The sequence below is a fragment of the Oncorhynchus gorbuscha genome, linkage group LG05 (assembly GCF_021184085.1).
Source record: "Oncorhynchus gorbuscha isolate QuinsamMale2020 ecotype Even-year linkage group LG05, OgorEven_v1.0, whole genome shotgun sequence".
Lineage (NCBI taxonomy): Eukaryota > Metazoa > Chordata > Actinopteri > Salmoniformes > Salmonidae > Oncorhynchus > Oncorhynchus gorbuscha.
Genome location: NC_060177.1, coordinates 66,951,229 through 66,969,322, shown reverse-complemented (window position 1 = coordinate 66,969,322; position 18,094 = coordinate 66,951,229). Strand labels below are relative to the sequence as shown.

The window sequence follows — 18,094 nt, the reverse complement described above, 5'->3', positions numbered from 1 at the left end:
AAAAATAAACTCTGCCTAAATGCATTATTTCCTGTCTCTCTGATTGGCTGCGAGTCAATCTGTGCTTCCGGACTCATAGCCATTGGATAGCCTACTGTCACCCTTTATTGATTCAGGGCCGACTGTAAATTATACTCTTTTCTCTCTTACAATTTATTGTTTCGATCTTCATTGCATATTTTTGTATCGGTAAGTAGATACTACCCTAGCTAGTATATGATTCGATATTGACAGTGTTTTTGGCGAATCCTTGTCAGACAATGCATCGAGTCTGTCACTGAATGACTGTCGCTGCATTGTTTCACCAGTTACAAAAATAGACCTGGTGTATTCTGCGCTAATATATGAGTTTACACTGCGCTAGGAAGCATTCGTGTTATTTTCAGACTTTTCAGATTTTCCGTTTGCCTAACATGTAATACATTCCATTCAATATTGGAACTCGAGAGCTTTGATTAAAAATATATATTTTAAACATGTCAGAGCTAAGTTCTAGCCCATTCTCTCGTGTCGTCCTATAATAATGTTACCACATATGCAACCGGCAGGCCCAGTTATTCAGGAAAGTTTAACATGTACTCTGCCTCCTTTCCAATCCGAGCGGCTATTACTCGCACACGTAGAACCTAACGCATGAATATAGCCTAAATATGTATAATTTCACTTTTTAAATGTATTGCGTTTTATAGGTGGGATAAACACAACCAGTCACAATGTTTTAATCGGATTAGGCTACATCAAAAGTCTCTTGATGCAAAAATGGCTTTATAAATACATTTGTTTGTTTGATTGATTGACTGACTGTAGCCATGCGCACGTTCATTAAAATATAATTCCAGCATCCTCAAAATGGCTTGACATTAACCAGGTTTCCATCCAACCTTTTGATGCGAGTAAAGTAGCCTACATGTGAGATATAAAAAATGTCATGGAATCATGGGAATGCATGCAGTTTATTAGGCTACTAATTCAATAAATTACACTTGAAAGTGCACAGTGATGAGGTTGATGCTCCTTTCATTAAATATGGAGGGTCTTATTCTGGTGACATGATCATCGACGCTTGGCTGCTATTTGACAAAGAAAAATAATCTCGCCACTGTTGTCCATTAAAATCTCATCATGTAGTAGGCTATACCTGCATTGTATCTGCAAACGGATGGCTAGGGCGCAAATGCATACGAGAGTCAGCACATTCGCTACACTTTTGTGACAAAACCATCAGTAGGCCTAGAGTTGAAAATGCGATGGAAACTCATTTAACTTGTATTTTTTATTTGAAGAATTTCACCTCAAATTATTTTATGTGCACTACGTATTGACACACAGACTTGTATCGGCAACAAGTAAATTTGATGGAAACACAACTCTGATAGGAAAATGCGCCAGGGTTTCCCTTCGCCGGTAATTGCGGTTTTTAGCCGATAAAAACATGAAAAGTCAATAAATAAAATTGTAGCCAGTCACATTGTCCAAGAGAGGGTGTCTATTCGCGCTTCAGCACCATTCTCTCAAGCCTGGCCTGCTGCTGAGGAGAGAGAGAGAGCGAGAGAGGTACCTAGGCCTAGCATACTGTTGATTGTGAAGATGGAGGCCATTTTTTAAATCATTATTATTATTGTATATAATTGTTATTATTGTAAGCCTATTTATTAATTGAAATCTGATTTTTAAAATATGCTAAACCTGTTTGGTTTAATTCTGTTCGGAGATTTGTATTGGCTAAATAACATTTGTCTTTTTAATTATTTCGTTTAAAATAGGTTATAAGTAGGTCTGTTGTAAAATAAAGAACATTAGCCTATTTCTGTCATGTGTTGGGTATGGTAGGCGCTGGCCTTTGTTGGTAATTACTGCAATATAGCCTATTCAAAACGTTTGTGAATGTTTAAATCAGTTCGAAAGTATTTTATTTAATTCTGTTGAGCCATTTGCTTTGGCTGTGATGCTGTGTTTGCTACAATATAATAGCCTGCACATATTTTTGCCATAAACAATGGCTTCACTTACTTTTGATATTACCCTAATAAAGTTTAAAACTTGTGAAGGTTTGGTGTGGTGTGGCTATTATTAAGCTTTGACTACTGCACGCCTATGATATGAAGGCAGTGCACACTGGCGTTCCAACTGACTTCGACAATTGAACTTGAGGTGAGGAGAAATGTTTTAGGCCTACTAGAGTTAGTCCTATAATCTAACAGTATAATTCTTATCATAATACAACATATTCTGTTAGAAAATTAACGAATTAACCTCCTGTAAGTCTATATCTGTATAGCAGACGCAATAGCCATCCACATAAAGAAATGCATGGCTGTGTTGTAGCATGCCGCCGGCATATCTCTCTCTCCATCTCCCTGGGGCTAGGCGTAAGCTTCTTTTCCTTTATATAGGCTATATTTGTTTTAAAATATTAATATCATACATTGGACACCTAAGCCTATAGGCCTATGCATGCAATGCCTTGATGCATTTGGTGCTCAAATACCCGACAGCTGAACCGTGAGGTGGACAACTATTGTTGTAGGAAAGTAGCCTAAAAAACAATAATAAAAAATAGGTTATAAAGTTTTTCTTGTGCTACATATCGAAACAAAAGGAATAGTGTTTTGTAATTTGTTATTAGGCTGTTTTTAAGGACAAATCAATGTGGCTCATTTGGCCAATATCCCTCGTTTATTGACGGCGCTGACTGCGTCAAGTCGAATCTGAGGTAAAATTCTCAAATTTTCAGTAAATTAAAATGTTCCCGGCCACGTTATCCGGTGCCATATTTTCCTAAAGGAAAGCTTGAAATGTTCATATTGTTTGTATGCAGATTTTTGAATATTCGCATGTTAGTCACCAATAGAATGGAAACGTAGATATATAGACAACCTAAAGACTGTGGCAAGTGCACTAGTCCAGTGACACTGATTTTGCTTGCACATCAGCCATTATTGACGACGACCCTGGAGCAACAAGGGTTAAGTGCTTTGCTCAAGGGCACATCGACAGATTTTTCACCTGGTCAACTCTGGACTTTGAACCAGCGACTTTTCATTTACTTGCCCAACTATCCCAACCACTAGGCTGCCTGTCACCCATGTTGAGCAATGAACGTATTTTTACATTATAATGCTTGCAGAGCTGGTGAATGGAAGTTTGAATCTGAGCTTTCTGGGCATTAGAGAGGTCTCTAATGCACAGATACTGGTTCAGACCTGACCTAGTTAACATCTTTTGTTTTTAGTAACTAACTAAACTCTGAGTTATTCTGCGGGATCTTCACAGGTGAGACCATGGTCATCCGTGAGCCTACCAGGGCCAAATTGGACATCACACAGCAGTCGGATGTATCAATTGACCAATTCGGCACATTTTGGGCAGACTTGATACAAAACATTGTCCTGTATTGCAATACTTCTCTGCATCAATCTGAAACTTTGCACACACACTGCTGCCATCTTGTGGCCAAAATCTAGCTGGTGTCTCACCTGCAATATTATATAATGGCATTTCTATTGCATTTCAAAGATGATAATTAAAAAAAATACCTGTTTTGGTGTTTGTATTATCTTTTACCAGATCCAAAGTGTTATATTCTCCTACATTAATTTCATATTTCTGCAAACTTCAAAGTGTTTCCTTTCAAATGGTATCAATAATATGCATATCCTTGCTTCAGGTCCTGAGCTACTGGCAGTTAGATGTAATTTTAGGACAAAAAGAAAAAAGATGAGGGACAGATCCTTAAGAGGATTTTAACCAACAATGCCATTTTAAGAAAACTAAGAGTTAAGAAAATATTTACTAAATCAAGTTAAAAAATATATATATAACAATAAAATAACAATAATGAGGGGGGTACCGATACCGAGTCAATATGCGGGGATACAGGTTAGTCAAGGTAATTGAGGTAATACAGATGTAATACAAATGTATTAAATCATTTTCTTATCAATCTACACACAATACCCTATAATAACAAAGCAAAACAGGTTTAGAATTTTTGCAAATGTATTTTTTTTAAAGTAATAAAATATCACATTTACATAAGTACTCAGACCCTTTAGTCAGCACTTAGTCAGCATTTAGTCAGCACTGTTGAAGCAACTTCGGCAATGATTACAGCCTCGAGTCTTCTTTGGTATGACGCTACAAGCTTGGCACACCTATATTTGGGGTGTTTCTCCCATTCTTCTCTGCAGATCCTCTCAAGCTCAGTCAGGTTGGATAGGGACTGTCGCTGCACAGCTATTTTCAGGTCTCCCCAGAGATGTTAGATCATGTTCAAGTCTCAGCTCTGGCTGGGCCATTCAGAGACTTGTCCTGAAGCCACTCCTGTGTTGTCCTGTTGGAAGGTGAACCTTTGCCCCAGTCTGAGGTTCTGAGCGCTCTGAAACAGGTTTTCATCAAGGATCTCTCTGTACTTTGCTCCGTTCATCTTTCCCTCGATACTGACTCGTCTCCCAGTCCCTGCCACTGAAAAACATCCCCACAGCATGATGACGCCAACACCATGCTTCACCATAGGAATGGTGCCAGGTTTCCTCCAGACGTGATGCTTAACATTCAGCCCAAAGAGTTCAATCTTGGTTACATCAGACCAGAGAATGCTGTTTCTCATGGTCTGTGAGCTCTTTTATATGCCTTTTGGCAAACTCCAAGCAGGCTACCATATCCCCCCCCAACAAAAAAATAATAATAAATCAAAACAACAATTCTGTTAAAAAAAATAAAACTAATCTGATCCCTACACAGGCTGAAGGGGAACCTGGGAGACTTCCGGCACCAGTTCCCCTTACAATTCTTCAGATGTAAAATTATTGAGTCCCATTAACCACAATAATGTCCAGTTTCTTCGACTTCTTTGAGACTTGCTGTTCAGTTTAGAACTGTGGCAATGAACGCAACAAAATCATCCTGTGTGTTAAAAAGGTGATTTTGTCTGGCAGCAAACTTTTACTACAGGCTGTGGTGTATCCACTACCATATCTTCACTAGCATCACTCGTTTTCTCAATTCTTTTAATCGCCTCTGCATAGGAGATTCGATTGACCACTAAATTTTTGCACCTCAATTTCCTTCGCCCGTACAGGGCACTCCAGGAACATTATCCCCACTACAAATGCAACACCTTCATCCTTCTACAGTATACTCTGTTCGCCTGAACACTTGAAATATGGCCAAATCCTTTACAATTCTTACACTCCAGTGGTTTGGGGATGGAAGCTCTTACGGCATATCTTACATAACCAAGCTTCACATGTGTAGGCATTTGCTCTTTATCAAAAAAACAACAATAGGACTGACAGACTTTCTTCTTTTCCACCATTCACCCATCGGGGTCAGGCACCAACCACACCCGGAATTCTCTTCAGGTATTCAGCCTGAACATCCATCGCCACCCCTGAGATGACTCCTTTGAAAAAAAAACTTTTGTTGTTCGGATTCTTTTGAGGCTCACTGCAATCTTCCTCTGCTCTTCAGAAATACAATTAAGCAAAACAAGATTTTTCCTGGCCACTCTGACAGACTTCACTTTTCCAAGCGCATACTTCACCATTTTTAACACCTCAAACGAGTTTTCCACATATGCAGCCTTACTCAAACACATCCCAAAAAGAAGTGATTCATTATCATTTACACACGTGCCATCCACTCCAATTTTAGACTATTTCCTTTTTGTTCCAACTTTCAAATACTACCGTTGTCCATTCAGAACATTTTTCTTCACCAAATTTGCTGGTTGCACTGCTTAATTCGATCTCAGTATCCACTTCCACCATCTTCCTTTGTACTCTGATATGCACTGTCAACTGTGAGACCTTTTATAGACAGGTGTGTGCCTTTACAAATGATGTTCAATCAATTGAATTTACCACAGGTGGACTTCACTCAAGTTGTAGAAACATCTCAAAGATAATCAATGGAAACAGGATGTACCTGAGCTCATAGCAAAGGGTTTTGAATACTTATGTAAATAAGGTATCAGTTTTTGTTTTAAAAGCTCGTCATACCCAAGAAGACTCTAGGCTGTAATCACGGCCAAAGGTTCTTCAACAAAGAACTAAGTAAAGGGTCGGAATACTTATGTAAATGTGATATTTCCATTTTTTCTTTTTAAATAAATTTGCATGGTCATTATGTGGTAGTGTTTGTAGATTGACGAGGAACATTTATTTAATCCATTTTAGAATAAGGGTGTAACGTAACAAAATGTGGAAAAGGGGAAGGGGTCTGAAAACTTTCTGAATGCAAAGTATGTAAAGAGTTGATTTTAGAATAAGGCTGTAACATAGCGAAATGTGAAGGGGTCTGAATACTTTCCGAATGCACATCTAGTTAGTGGTAAAGTGACTATGCATAGATAAACAGCGAGTAGCAGTACGGGCCCCAGAAGGTTCTGGGAAGCCAAATGGATGCATGTGAGGTAATTAAAACCATTCACATCCCAGTCATAGGAGAGGTCATCCACTGTCTCTACAGTGTATGACATTCCTAACCTCACTGTCTATAATCCCCAGACCAATACCCTTGTAGATTGACTGTCCCAGTGACAGCAGTGGTGTGATTGTGTGTAGAGTGACTATCGGCTATTTGTCACTGTCTGCTCCAGAGAGCTGATGTGTGTGTTGTTGTGAAAGAGCAGCATTTTCAGAGGAAGAACCAGTGTACCCATTTACATCTGCAGGGATGCGAAAACCTCTCAGGAGTGTGGCATAAGTAAACTAGATCTGCCATGGTTTACTATCTGATACGATAACCCAAACTACCAGGTAAATAGGCAAACTAGAGCATAGTTTAAGCCAGGGTTTATTGTCTGAAAAACAACACTACCCACATCAATGTTTTGGTATAGTGCATTATATCTGATCTGGTTTTATTTTCATTTTGATATAACTCCAGATGGTAGACTTCTGCCAGAAGGTCATGAGGAACTAGAGCTGAAAACCACACCCAGAGATCTCCCTTCATGGATGAAGCTATGATGAATTATCTGCATTTATTAACTGCTAAGTGTGTTTAAGAATGTCACATGTTAATGACTGCACTGTTGCCTTAATTTGTCTTTACATTTAATAGGTATTATATTTCACTGTTGAGCAATTTGAGAAAAATGTCTGTACATTTCCTTCATTAGATTTGTACTTGGTAGGCTAATGGTGTAGCACTGAGATTATTTGATGGTGTCAGGTTTGATTTTCACTGTGTGGGCCATTACGAGTACAGTATGTAATTCATTCAAACATACTGTAAATGATTGAGTTAAAAGAACTGTGGACATTTTTAAGCAGATATATCCACAAGCATAATACCTCATTTACATTAGAAATTGTTACTTCCCCTGTTATCTGCAATAAAGTTATTCATATAAAATCAGTCCTAATCAGGGAAAACAAATATGATACAGTAAATAAAGTGGTGAAGTGCCTTGAAGAAATATATTTGAGTGAACATATACCTCCTTTGATGGAGACATCCTTTTAACCAGTAATATGTCAATACATTGCCTTAGTTTAATATACAATGTTTAGGTTTCATTTTTATGATCTAAGTAATATTCATGTGTGAGTCCGAAGTATTTGTGTATACATGAGTATATTTATCCTATAATGTACTGCTTATAATACGAAAATCCTTTTGTAACCTTCACTATTTGGTCATGTCTTATTCAAAATGTTGGAATTGTATTTATTGTTTACTTCCTTGTTTCACAAATAAAGACCCAACTATGGCTAAGACTAATAAATCAACACGTGTCAAATTGTGCAAAATCTTAAATAATATTAATGACTGAAAACAGAAAAGCCAAAGCTGGTTTAATCTACCATTTACAGTTAAAAATGTAAGTGAAGAACAAAAAATAGTAAACATTGTTTTCGCTATAGCCAAAATCCTCAAATAAAATGTCCTGGTCCTCATGTGGTGTGGGCTTACCCTGAGGTCATCTTGGACAGTATCCAATACTGTCTGACCACTAGCCAGCGAGTGACAGCTCTTTCCTGTACAATCAATCTTTAAATATGATCAATGCTCATTAAATGCCTCATTCATGCCCCAGTGTGGTTAGTTGTGTCATCTTCGCTCTCTCTTCTTTTCCAAATCTGGAACACAGAGAACCCACACATCAACACAATTGACAGTTAGTGGGAGTCAGTAACTTATCTAGACATAAACAGGTAAGTTAGAGAACAGCATATTGTATATTCAGTGATCAATGTGACAATAGAACTTACCTGAATGTAAGCCTCTGACAGTGTGATCATCTGGGGCAGGATATCTGTCACCTGCAGGTCCTGGAGCTCGTACCACTTTCCAGTGCCCTTCAGCGACAAAGACAGGCTCACATTAGCACCAATAACTGAACAGGATGAGTATTTTCTTTCACAATATCAAGAAATATTACACATCTAAAGCTTTGCAAATTTGCACCTGTAGAGTTCACCAGAAAACAAAAATCCTAAAACACACAGCTGTAACTTACATGATGCAGGACATGTATTCTGTATGCCCCCTCAGTGGGCTTCCCATCATGCACCACATTGGCCACCAGGTCATAGGTTGTGTTCTTCTCTGTGACCTGTGCTTCCTCTGTCAGATACTCACGAAGGTCTACGTTCCTGATCAAGGAGCAAATGCAAGGGGTCAGTCAAAAACACACACAGAATGATAAGGCTGAGCACAACGCAAAATTACAACTGAGTATATGGGGAGTATATGGGGAAAGTATGCAACACTTACGTGATGGGGAAGTTGACAATGGTGGGGTTCTTCTCCACAAAGAAATTGTTCTTGGTAAACCTCTTGATGCAGAAGATGAGATAGGGGGGCAACTTGAGCAACTGGAACCTCTTGAGGAAATTCTCTTTGTATGTTTTATACTCCTAAAAGCAAACAGGCGGGTTCAGAGGAAAGGTCAAAGAAGAGGTGATCAAATCTCTTTCAAACAGAAGCTGGAGTCTCACAGGCAAACATTCTAAATCTTGTCTCGTTGACTCTGCTTTTGGAAGATTTTGCATTTGAATGGGAGCACTAGCAGCGTTACTTTTGTATCTTACGCTAGCAAGCTTGTTGCTAGTCTGAAATATTTTCAGAAACACATCTGTTTGTAAATCCACCCATGCTAAATATTTGATTGGCTTGATAAGTGGCAACTCATCACTAGCTTACATCTTGATCACCGTATTCCACCCCTTTTTGTCATCTTCCCGAGGAGAATTTCCCCAGGCTTTCGGGAAAAAAATGATGTGAGAAACCTAGGCTTCCGAGGCTAGTTTCCATCTCACTTGATGGGCGAGATGGCTGGCATGGAGATAGGAGTGCTGTTCATCTGAGCAAATTGAATTGAGTTTGAGGGCAGTACCTTCTCTGTGTTGCCATTGAACTTGGCCAGGATGTTGAAGAGGGGGACCTGTGGGATGATGAGCTGCTCCTTCTCATCCTTGTACAGCGGAGCTGTGGGGAGGTCAAGGGTCAAGAAGAGGAAAGTGGTGTCAGACATCTCCTCCTGGTACTCCTCCTTCAGAAGCAGAGCCACCTTCTCTTCTGGTGGCTGGAGAGGGAGAGAAAGGCATGTAACGTAGACAATTTAACAGTTCAAATATGTAATCATATTGAAGAGTCATGAATTCACAAATAAGGATTTAAACTGTGATACAATGTTGAAGTCTTTAACAAAGGGTTGACAATAAGCAACTTACCAAATCGGGGTGAGGAAGCTTCTTGGAGAAGATACGCATGGAACCCTGGAACACTTTGGTAAGGCTTGCTATAATGGCAATAGGAGAGAGTGGGGAAAGAAGTGGGGAATATCTTTGTTAATCTCCCAGGTTGTACAATGAGGCAGAATACACTTCCCCAACATCATTCCCTTCACCTCCCACTGACACTCACAGGGTTTCTTCTTGGTTCCTCCCAGTGCGCCGTGCAGAGCATTCATGAACCATGACAGGAAGTCCACAGCATCCCCTGAAGGACAGACCAATCAGCAGCATAGCTTATTCACAACATAATGTGCAACACATACTAAAACATTCATCTGACTACTAAAAATAAAATTGCTCTTGAGAATCGAGGCTATATGTCTCACTGAATGTGTTATAATAAAATCCTACCTTGCTTGGTGATCTGGAAGTTCTTCTTGCTGCACAGCACTACGGCCTGCAACATCTCGTGGGGCGACACATGGGCCTTGAAGTTCCGTGGGTTCCACAGCTTGCGCATCAGCTCACCGAATCGCTGCACCAGCAGGAACATGATGTCACCCGGCGGCCTACGGATGCCGCAGTAATTCTCCTCTTCCAAAAAGTAGTTTCGCAGTGGGGGCACATTGGACAGGGCCTGAAAGGATAAAAACAGTTCACCATAATCAACATGAATGATCATCACACAGGAAAATGTTTAGCAGCATGTGAATGGTGAGATGTCAGATTCACCAGTGGATACTCTTGTGTTGGATGACAGTCTTACCTGCAGCACCACATTAGCGTAGTCATTAGCCTTGATGTTGTTGAGCCCTACAATGCCAGGCAGATAGGTGGTGCCATCATAGGCTCGATACAGCTTTCCCTGCTTATCCAATCCAGAGATGTGCTGTCTGGTGAATGTGGGCTTCAGTACATACTAAAACACAAAGAAAAATACATTACCACCACTATATAACTTTAGACACATACCACTGGATGATTGTATAAACCATGACTGAACAAGAACTGTTAAAAAGTTCTAATTCAGAACTATCAGTTTAGCACCAGTCAATCAGTTTGAATTGATGCATTTGACACATTCTTTCTGTTAACAGAGTTGTGTGCACCACCCATCTCTGTAGACTCACCGTGATGTCTTCCAACGATGAGTCAATGATCTCGTAGTTATCTGGTAGACAGTAGAACTTGAGGGTGTGCAGATTGAGGAACACATGGTGGGTGAACTGCACACTGTGAGTGTAGGCATGGGACTTCAGACCTCTACCTGGAATATACATTGCATTGGTTTCGGCCTAGATCAATACACTTCAGAACACTTCTCAGGTAGAGGGGGGAACAACGTTAATCTGAAGTATTGGATACTTTACCTTGGAAGTATTTCCCACAGATGAGACAGGCGTATACATTGATGTGGGAGAGGGAAATGGAGCATAGCTTCTCAAAATCGAAGTCCAGTACACTCCTGAAGACAAATGTGTGTGTTAGAGGTGATTTACACAAAGAGTACACATTCAACAAATGCCTTATATTGTGCATCTTCCATGTTAAGGCCAGTTGACTTTACCTATTGATTGTGTCGAGGTAGGGACAATGGCGACTTCTGCGGTCCTCGGACGAACGGCCAATTTTCACAGGTACTGTGTAAGACAAATAACAATTTCAACAAATAATTAAGTGTAGCTAAATGTTAACTAACAATGACAACAATCGTATCAAGCTAGGTAACGTTAGCTAACACAGCTCGTTCTTTTTACAGGAAACCTCTGCTCTGGCGGCAAACAATAACGCACCTAGGAAAAACACGTTTGATGCTTAATTAAATGGGGTCTTAGCTAGCTAACAATAATTAGCCAGCTAGAGCTAGCTACCAACAATGTGATTTAGGCTAACTTAGCAGCTAACCTAGCTAGCTACACGTTTAGAAATAAACGGCAACGTTCGCTAGTTATTGTAGCGTGTGACTACCTAGAGTTCGCTTATACAAGTTTTAAAATATGTTGGCTAGCTACCTTCATCGTCTTCCAAGTCAATTTCTCGCTCCCGTTTTACAGATACCATAGCGTTAATCTTTGTTGTGTATGGAGAAAATGTATAGTTAACTAGCTAAAGCCACTGGTGAGTTTATTTCGCTAACCAGCAAGCTCGCCAAAACACGCAAACTCCAGACTACAATATCAAAATGGCCAACCAGAGTGTACCCCGAGTTTTCACGTTTACTCTGGCAAAAACCGAACGGTTGAGATTGAATAATGTTGGCCGTTTTTATGTGGACCTCTAACTTGACGCAGCTTTCACACATAGGTTATTATACAATTTAAATAATTAATTGAGGATTCAAAATGTGAGAAAATGATCATTTTCTGGGTAGAAACGTGATATTAAAAATAGACTATGAACAGGCTCGTAACTCCGTGTGCAATTCTAGTTGGACAGCAGCCCACTTTAAAAGCTTGATTAACGTTAAGATGCAGCTTGTTGTGGTGTTGCGCATATAAAGAAATACTAAATCAATAATCAATCACGATGGAGATTTTGCGGGATGATGAAGAACAAGAGCTCAAATATAAACGTACGGGTCGTTTGGACATGAGCCACGGTTTCTTACACCACATTCGAAGGAACCAGATTGCCAGGTGAATCACTAAACATTGTTAATCTGAGCTAACACGTGGAGTATATATTTTATCAATGTAATTCATTCTGAGAGCATGCAGATGTTCAATTTCGAGTGTTTTCTACATAATGTTGAAATTAATCGTTATTACGCCTAACCACTTCTACGCATGCGCACAATATATAACAGCGACCTTCCGCTCGTCAAAGGGATAGTGCAATACGGGTTCATTGGGACGTCCCTAACTATAACTAAAGACTGTATATTCTATTGACAATATATACATGCTACCGCTCTAACAATGAAAATGCATATCCCAAAGATGGAAGGCAGGCGCGATCAAGTGGGACCATTCTAGCCAATGAGCGGGCAGATACGCGTGTGAACAACAGGCCGTAGAGATGGATAGAGGACTCATCTTTGTATCTGTGTCATTATATATCGAAGTTTATTTTTGTCGCATACAGAGATTTGCAGGTGCAGCATAATGCTTGTGTTCATAGCTCCAACAGTGCAGTAATAATGCCTAGTGATACAAACAATGCACACAATCCAAAAAGTAAAAGAAAGAAATATTGGACTGAGTGATGTCAGTCTGATATATTGCTCATTCTGATATTAATTTATTTAAACTTTTTGGATTATGTGCGTATTGCTTGTCTATGACTTGTGTGGCAGGAGTCTTAGACAATTTTTAGAGCCTTCCTCAGACACCACCTGATATAGAAGTCCTGGATGACAGGGAGCTCGGCCCCAGTGATGTACTGGGCCGTACGCACAACCCTCTCTCTGTATGTAGTGCCTTGCGTTCGGATGCCAAGCATTTGCCATACCAAGAGGTGACGCAGCCAGTCAAGATGCTCTCTAAATGTTTTGATAGATTCTTTGCACTGACTTGTTTGATGTCTTGCAGAGATGACTATGATAAGCAGGTGAAGCAGGCCAATGAGCATCAGAGGCCCAGGCACACCACTACCTCCCGACTCCCCCGACGACCAGACATCCAAGTGTACCATCCTCGACGTGGAAGTAAGAAAACACTGCTGATAGTATGAACTCTTCTGTCAACTTGATGGAAGGCTCTGGTAAGTGGTGATTTATTTATGTATGTATATGTGTCTCCAGATGGATCTCAGCCAGGAGTGGGTGCAGAGACTGAGGAGTGGAATGAGAGTGGATCCAGTACAGAGCCAGAGACTCATGGAACTGAGCTCTTCTGGCTGGACTACCAGGCTGACTCTGGTCATGTCACCTCCTACATCGTACTCAAGGTCTGTCTATCAAATAAAGTTTATTGGTCATGTTCATACACTGTATGGTCAAAAGTATATGGACACCTGCTAGTCGAACATCTCATTCCAAAATCATGGGCATTGATATGGAGTTGGTCCTCCCTTTGCTGCTATAATAGCCCCCACTCTTCTGGGAAGGCTTTCTACTAGATGTTGGAAAATTGCTGCAGGGACTGATGTTGGGCGATTAGGTTGGTGTTCCAATTCATCACAAAATTCATCCCAAAGGTTGTTCGATGGGGTTGAGTTCAGGGCTCTGTGCAGGCCAGGCAAGTTCTCAACAAACCATTTCTGTGTATGGGGGCATTGTCATGCTGAAAAAGGAAGGGCCCTCCCCAAACTGTTATAAACAAAGTTGGAAGCACAGAATTGTTTAACGTCATTGTATGCTGTAGCATTAAGATTTCCCTTCACTGGAACTAAGGGGCCTGCCCCAAACCATGAAAAACAGTCCCAGAACATTATTCCTGCTCCACCAAACCTTACAGTTAGCACTATGCATTTGTGTAGGTAGCGTTCTCCTGGTATCTGCCAAACCCAGATTCGTACGTCTGACTGCAAGATTGTGAAGCGTGATTCACTACTCCAGAAAACGCATTTCCAGAGTCCAATGGCGGCGAGCTTTACAGCATTCCAGCTGACGCTTGGTATTGTGCGGCTACTCGGCCATGGAAATCCATTTCATGAAGCTCCCGATGAACACTTCTTGTGCTGATGTTGCTTCCAGGGGAAGTTTGGAACTCAATAGTGAGTGTTGCAACTGAGGACAAAATATTTTTTTATGAGCTTCAGCACTCAGCGGTCCTGTTCTGTGAGTTTGTGTGGCCTACCACTTTGTGTCTGAGACGTTGTTACTCCTAGACTTTTCCACTTCACAATAACAGCACTTAGAGTTGACCAGGGCAGAAATTTGACGAACTGGCTTATTGGAAAAGTGGCATCCTATGACTGTGCCACGTTGAATGTCACAGCTCTTCAGTATGGGCCATTCTACTGACAATGTTTGTCTGCTTGATTTTTTTAATATTTTTTATACACCTGTCAGCAACGGGTGTGGTGGAAATAGCAAATTATTTTGCCCATATAGTGTAGTTTCAACACCTTCAGCAGAGCTTTCAACACTTTTTCAAGTATCCTATATGTTTATACAATGGGTGGGTATAATCTTGAATGCGGTTTGGTTAAAACCGCATTCCAGCCGGTGTCTACTTCACAAGTTACCACGTGCTAAATCTATGACGTTAAAATGCCTATTTACCATGTTCCATCTGACTGCGCAATCCACGGTCTCATCAACCCAGCTGACAATTTATAAACTTGATCTCCACTAGAAAAAAAAACATCTAGATATTCTCTCTCATATCCTTTAGACGAACATTTTGTTTTCAACAGCGGAGATTTGTATAAACCTTGCTGTCTCTCTCTGACATTTGCAACTATGTTTCAATATTGAAATTCAATATTGAAATTCAATCTCCAGCTGCCCCATAGTAATTAATGTGATGAGACAGGCAAGCAGCCTTTCTCAGCCAGTCTAAATCATGTGCGTAGGTGTGTGAGAGATTAAAAAAATTAAAAAGTACAACTACATGACGTTAAGCTAGTTTGCAGTCTTTCCAGCATCAGTTTGAAGTGATTGTTAGCTGTGTTGTTGACGAGCTCCTCTGAACAACAGTGTCCTGACTTCATATCGGGTCTAATATCCATGCCAATATATCCTCCAAACATTGGCTTCTCTGGCATTATCACTTAAATATTTTGTGTCCTTGTCATGACCCCTGTGCTCCATCTGTCTCTTAGGAGGATAAGCCAGAAAGGGTGGTGGAGCGCGTAGCGGAGGAGAATGTTCTGGACTCCACCATGAGGATGGCACTGCAGGCCCGGCTTCGAAAAGAAATGGATAAACGGCGGAACAAACGCTAAAGGAGGAGAATGGACTTGACAAACAGGGGTGAGGAGGACCAAGAAGCCTCTGTTTACCCTCTGGCCAACCTTCTCCCTGTATGTAAAGCATGCTAGTAGCAGAAGACTACTGTGGACCCTCATCCTAAGGGACTGTAAAGCCAGGATCCAAGTGACTTCACACAGCCAAGCCATCCCCTCTGTGTGGAATAGATTGACTTACAGAATGTTAGAAATGGATCTGACTTCATTGCTCCTCTATTGGACTGGCATTGACTGTCAACCTGCTCCAAAGGACCTAGCTGATACAACCTGGACCCCTCTCTGAGCCACACCAGGCCTTAACTGTAACCCCAACCACCCACCTTTGACCATTAGGCTTGGAGAGCAAATCCTTTGGTCGTAGCTGTTCTGTTTTTATTGTGTTTGTTACAAATGTGCCGTGGTCATGACTTCGCTCTATTCTAATTTATTTTTGATTGGCCTATATTTTCAGAAACTTTATTTTTGATAATGTACATTTATGAAGAGGTCCTTATTGTTTCAGTATTACATACTGTATATTAAATATAGTTATTTTCCAAAGGGGTTTATTGGCTATTTATTCACAAAAGGTGGTTGGTTGTATGCAGATTAGTGTATACAGTTTTGGTAAAGGTGTTCAATATCGTATGCTAATCGATCTCCTTCTCTTACGCAATTCCAGGTAAATGTTTTAATTTACGACCTGGGTGATGCATGGTGTGACGGCCCTGAATTTTTCTGAACCGTCTCAGTGCAGCTCCTTCCAATAGGGCGCTTTCCCTTTAATTCCCAATTAAATAGCCAGTATCAGCTGCACGAAAGGGGGGTTGTGATGGAGACGTGCATGAGGATGTGTTCAACCCTCAGTTCCGAAGCTTCTCTATTCCGTTTGTTTTGTTGCCGTTAAACGTGTGTTTTGTAGCCTAAGAGTTTACCCAGGATCGGATCCACTCTTTGCGTCCCTGGACTACACCTCTCCGTTCTTCGTGGCCTTTCTCCGCTGGAGATCTATTGGCGGATTGGATTGTCTGACTGACCGACTGACTACCACCTTTTTGTATACGGTATTTCATTTGTTTGGATGTGATGTATACTGTGATTTGTGTAGTTAGTGGTAGTTGAGGACTTAATTAAGAGTTGATCCGCTTTAAGGTTCTGTGGTAAAGTAATTGTTATATTGATTGTATGTTTAATACTGGGTTTACGCTACACGGAACGAACGGACAAACATCGCGTGACAAAAGTCACTTGAGTTCACTGAACTCCTTTACCGGGCAGGACTCTTTTTAGGCCCGAGGTACAGGACATTTCTGGAGGAACCAGAACTCATTGTGATATTATTATATATGTGTGTAATCATTGTTGTTGCTAATACAACCCACGCAACAGAATATAATTGTTTTTGAAGTTCTTTTCAATGTTTTAAGGGTTTATGAAAAGTTTATTTCTATCCTGACTTTTACATACGTCCTTTGTATTGGTGTAGACTTGACGGACCAGATGGGACTCATTCCCACCCAAACTAAAAGGAGAAACTAATGTTTTCTCTGGTAGGCACAACCTACCTGGCACCCCTATAAATAATAACCTCAAGTCAAAACCGTTACATAAAAAATGGCACCCCAGATGGGACAGCTCAACATTGAGAACTAACCAAAGCAAATATTTTGTGTGGAATTAAAACAATGGATTCACCCCAAGATAATGTGCTCATCCATGTCATACCTGTCAATGGGAATACACAGGGCCATTCTGACCATCAAGCTGACAATACAAATCATAATGTCAATAGAGATAATGGAGTTGCTTTGGGCCAGAGCCCTGGGAATCTGAATGCCCGGCCTGAGCCACAGGCCACAGGAGGTCTAACCAGTTACTCACTTATTGACATGGATCTGTATGGAAGTACTGAGCTAGCCCTCCCTCTGACACCCAACCTTCCTCCATTGTCTGGTTTATCTCCAGAGGTTGTAGTCTTACAACTTCAAGGTGACATCCTTGATATTCGTCGGACTCAACAACATCTCCAAACTCTTATCCACCATAATTTCAAATGTCTGAGGGAAGAGCAACAACAGAGTGCCATGGAATTCAGAAACTCACTGAGCACTCTAACCCGCACGCTGACAGAGCTCAGTGAGAGTGGAAGACGGGAAATGACTGGTGCCATGGACAGGCAGTTTGACTACCAACGAAACCAACTCACTGCCACTCTCCAATGGCGCCTGCAACATCACCACACTGAGGTCCTCAAGGACGTTAATTCTGTTTTTTCTCCCATGGTTAACACTGTAGGCCACTTGCAGAGAGAACTCTCTAATTGTGTTAAAATGTTGGATGACGTGTCTGTGGACATGGCCTCCATTAGGCATAACTCCTTACACAGAGTTTCTCTGGTGTCCACTTCTGTTCAGACCACTGAGGGCCAAGCTAGCACCTCTGAACAGCCAAGACAAGGCCATGCTACAGTCACCACTGTCGATGGACTGGTTCGCTTGGGACAGCAGTTTGAGAAGGACAGAGAATGCCAACAGCAATATGACCAGAGAAAGAAACAGACACCCAAACAG

At 40.9% G+C, this 18,094-nt stretch overlaps 2 protein-coding genes across 2 annotated transcripts; one reads left to right on the top strand and one right to left on the bottom strand.

The window, feature by feature from the left end:
* Positions 1 to 7,788: 7,788 nt before the first annotated feature.
* On the bottom strand, positions 7,789 to 11,924 carry LOC124036352 (U4/U6.U5 tri-snRNP-associated protein 2-like). The gene is made up of 13 exons (XM_046350821.1): positions 11,702 to 11,924; positions 11,257 to 11,329; positions 11,060 to 11,154; positions 10,820 to 10,956; positions 10,456 to 10,608; positions 10,101 to 10,326; positions 9,880 to 9,954; positions 9,687 to 9,754; positions 9,350 to 9,538; positions 8,728 to 8,870; positions 8,471 to 8,606; positions 8,223 to 8,309; positions 7,789 to 8,090 (listed from the first exon to the last, which is right to left on the bottom strand). Exons 1-13 carry the CDS (start codon positions 11,748 to 11,750, stop codon positions 8,037 to 8,039), a joined length of 1,485 nt encoding a protein of 494 aa, XP_046206777.1. The 5' UTR covers positions 11,751 to 11,924; the 3' UTR covers positions 7,789 to 8,036.
* A 189-nt stretch (positions 11,925 to 12,113) lies between these two features.
* LOC124036353 (UPF0561 protein C2orf68 homolog) lies at positions 12,114 to 16,085 on the top strand. Its single transcript, XM_046350822.1, has 4 exons — positions 12,114 to 12,325; positions 13,220 to 13,335; positions 13,432 to 13,577; positions 15,399 to 16,085. Exons 1-4 carry the CDS (start codon positions 12,216 to 12,218, stop codon positions 15,519 to 15,521), a joined length of 495 nt encoding a protein of 164 aa, XP_046206778.1. The 5' UTR covers positions 12,114 to 12,215; the 3' UTR covers positions 15,522 to 16,085.
* Positions 16,086 to 18,094: the final 2,009 nt, after the last annotated feature.

Bases quoted from the DNA above. Each gene is read 5' to 3' on its own strand.
- LOC124036352 (XM_046350821.1), bottom strand. From the start codon at position 11,750: ATGGTATCTGTAAAACGGGAGCGAGAAATTGACTTGGAAGACGATGAA. The intron at 11,155-11,256 runs GTAAAGTCAACT...ATTTGTCTTCAG, and splicing joins TACCTCGACACAATCAATAG to GAGTGTACTGGACTTCGATT. The intron at 9,539-9,686 runs GTAAGTTGCTTA...CTCCCTCTCCAG, and splicing joins AGCTTCCTCACCCCGATTTG to CCACCAGAAGAGAAGGTGGC.
- LOC124036353 (XM_046350822.1), top strand. From the start codon at position 12,216: ATGGAGATTTTGCGGGATGATGAAGAACAAGAGCTCAAATATAAACGT. The intron at 12,326-13,219 runs GTGAATCACTAA...GATGTCTTGCAG, and splicing joins CGAAGGAACCAGATTGCCAG to AGATGACTATGATAAGCAGG. The intron at 13,336-13,431 runs GTAAGAAAACAC...ATGTGTCTCCAG, and splicing joins GTACCATCCTCGACGTGGAA to ATGGATCTCAGCCAGGAGTG.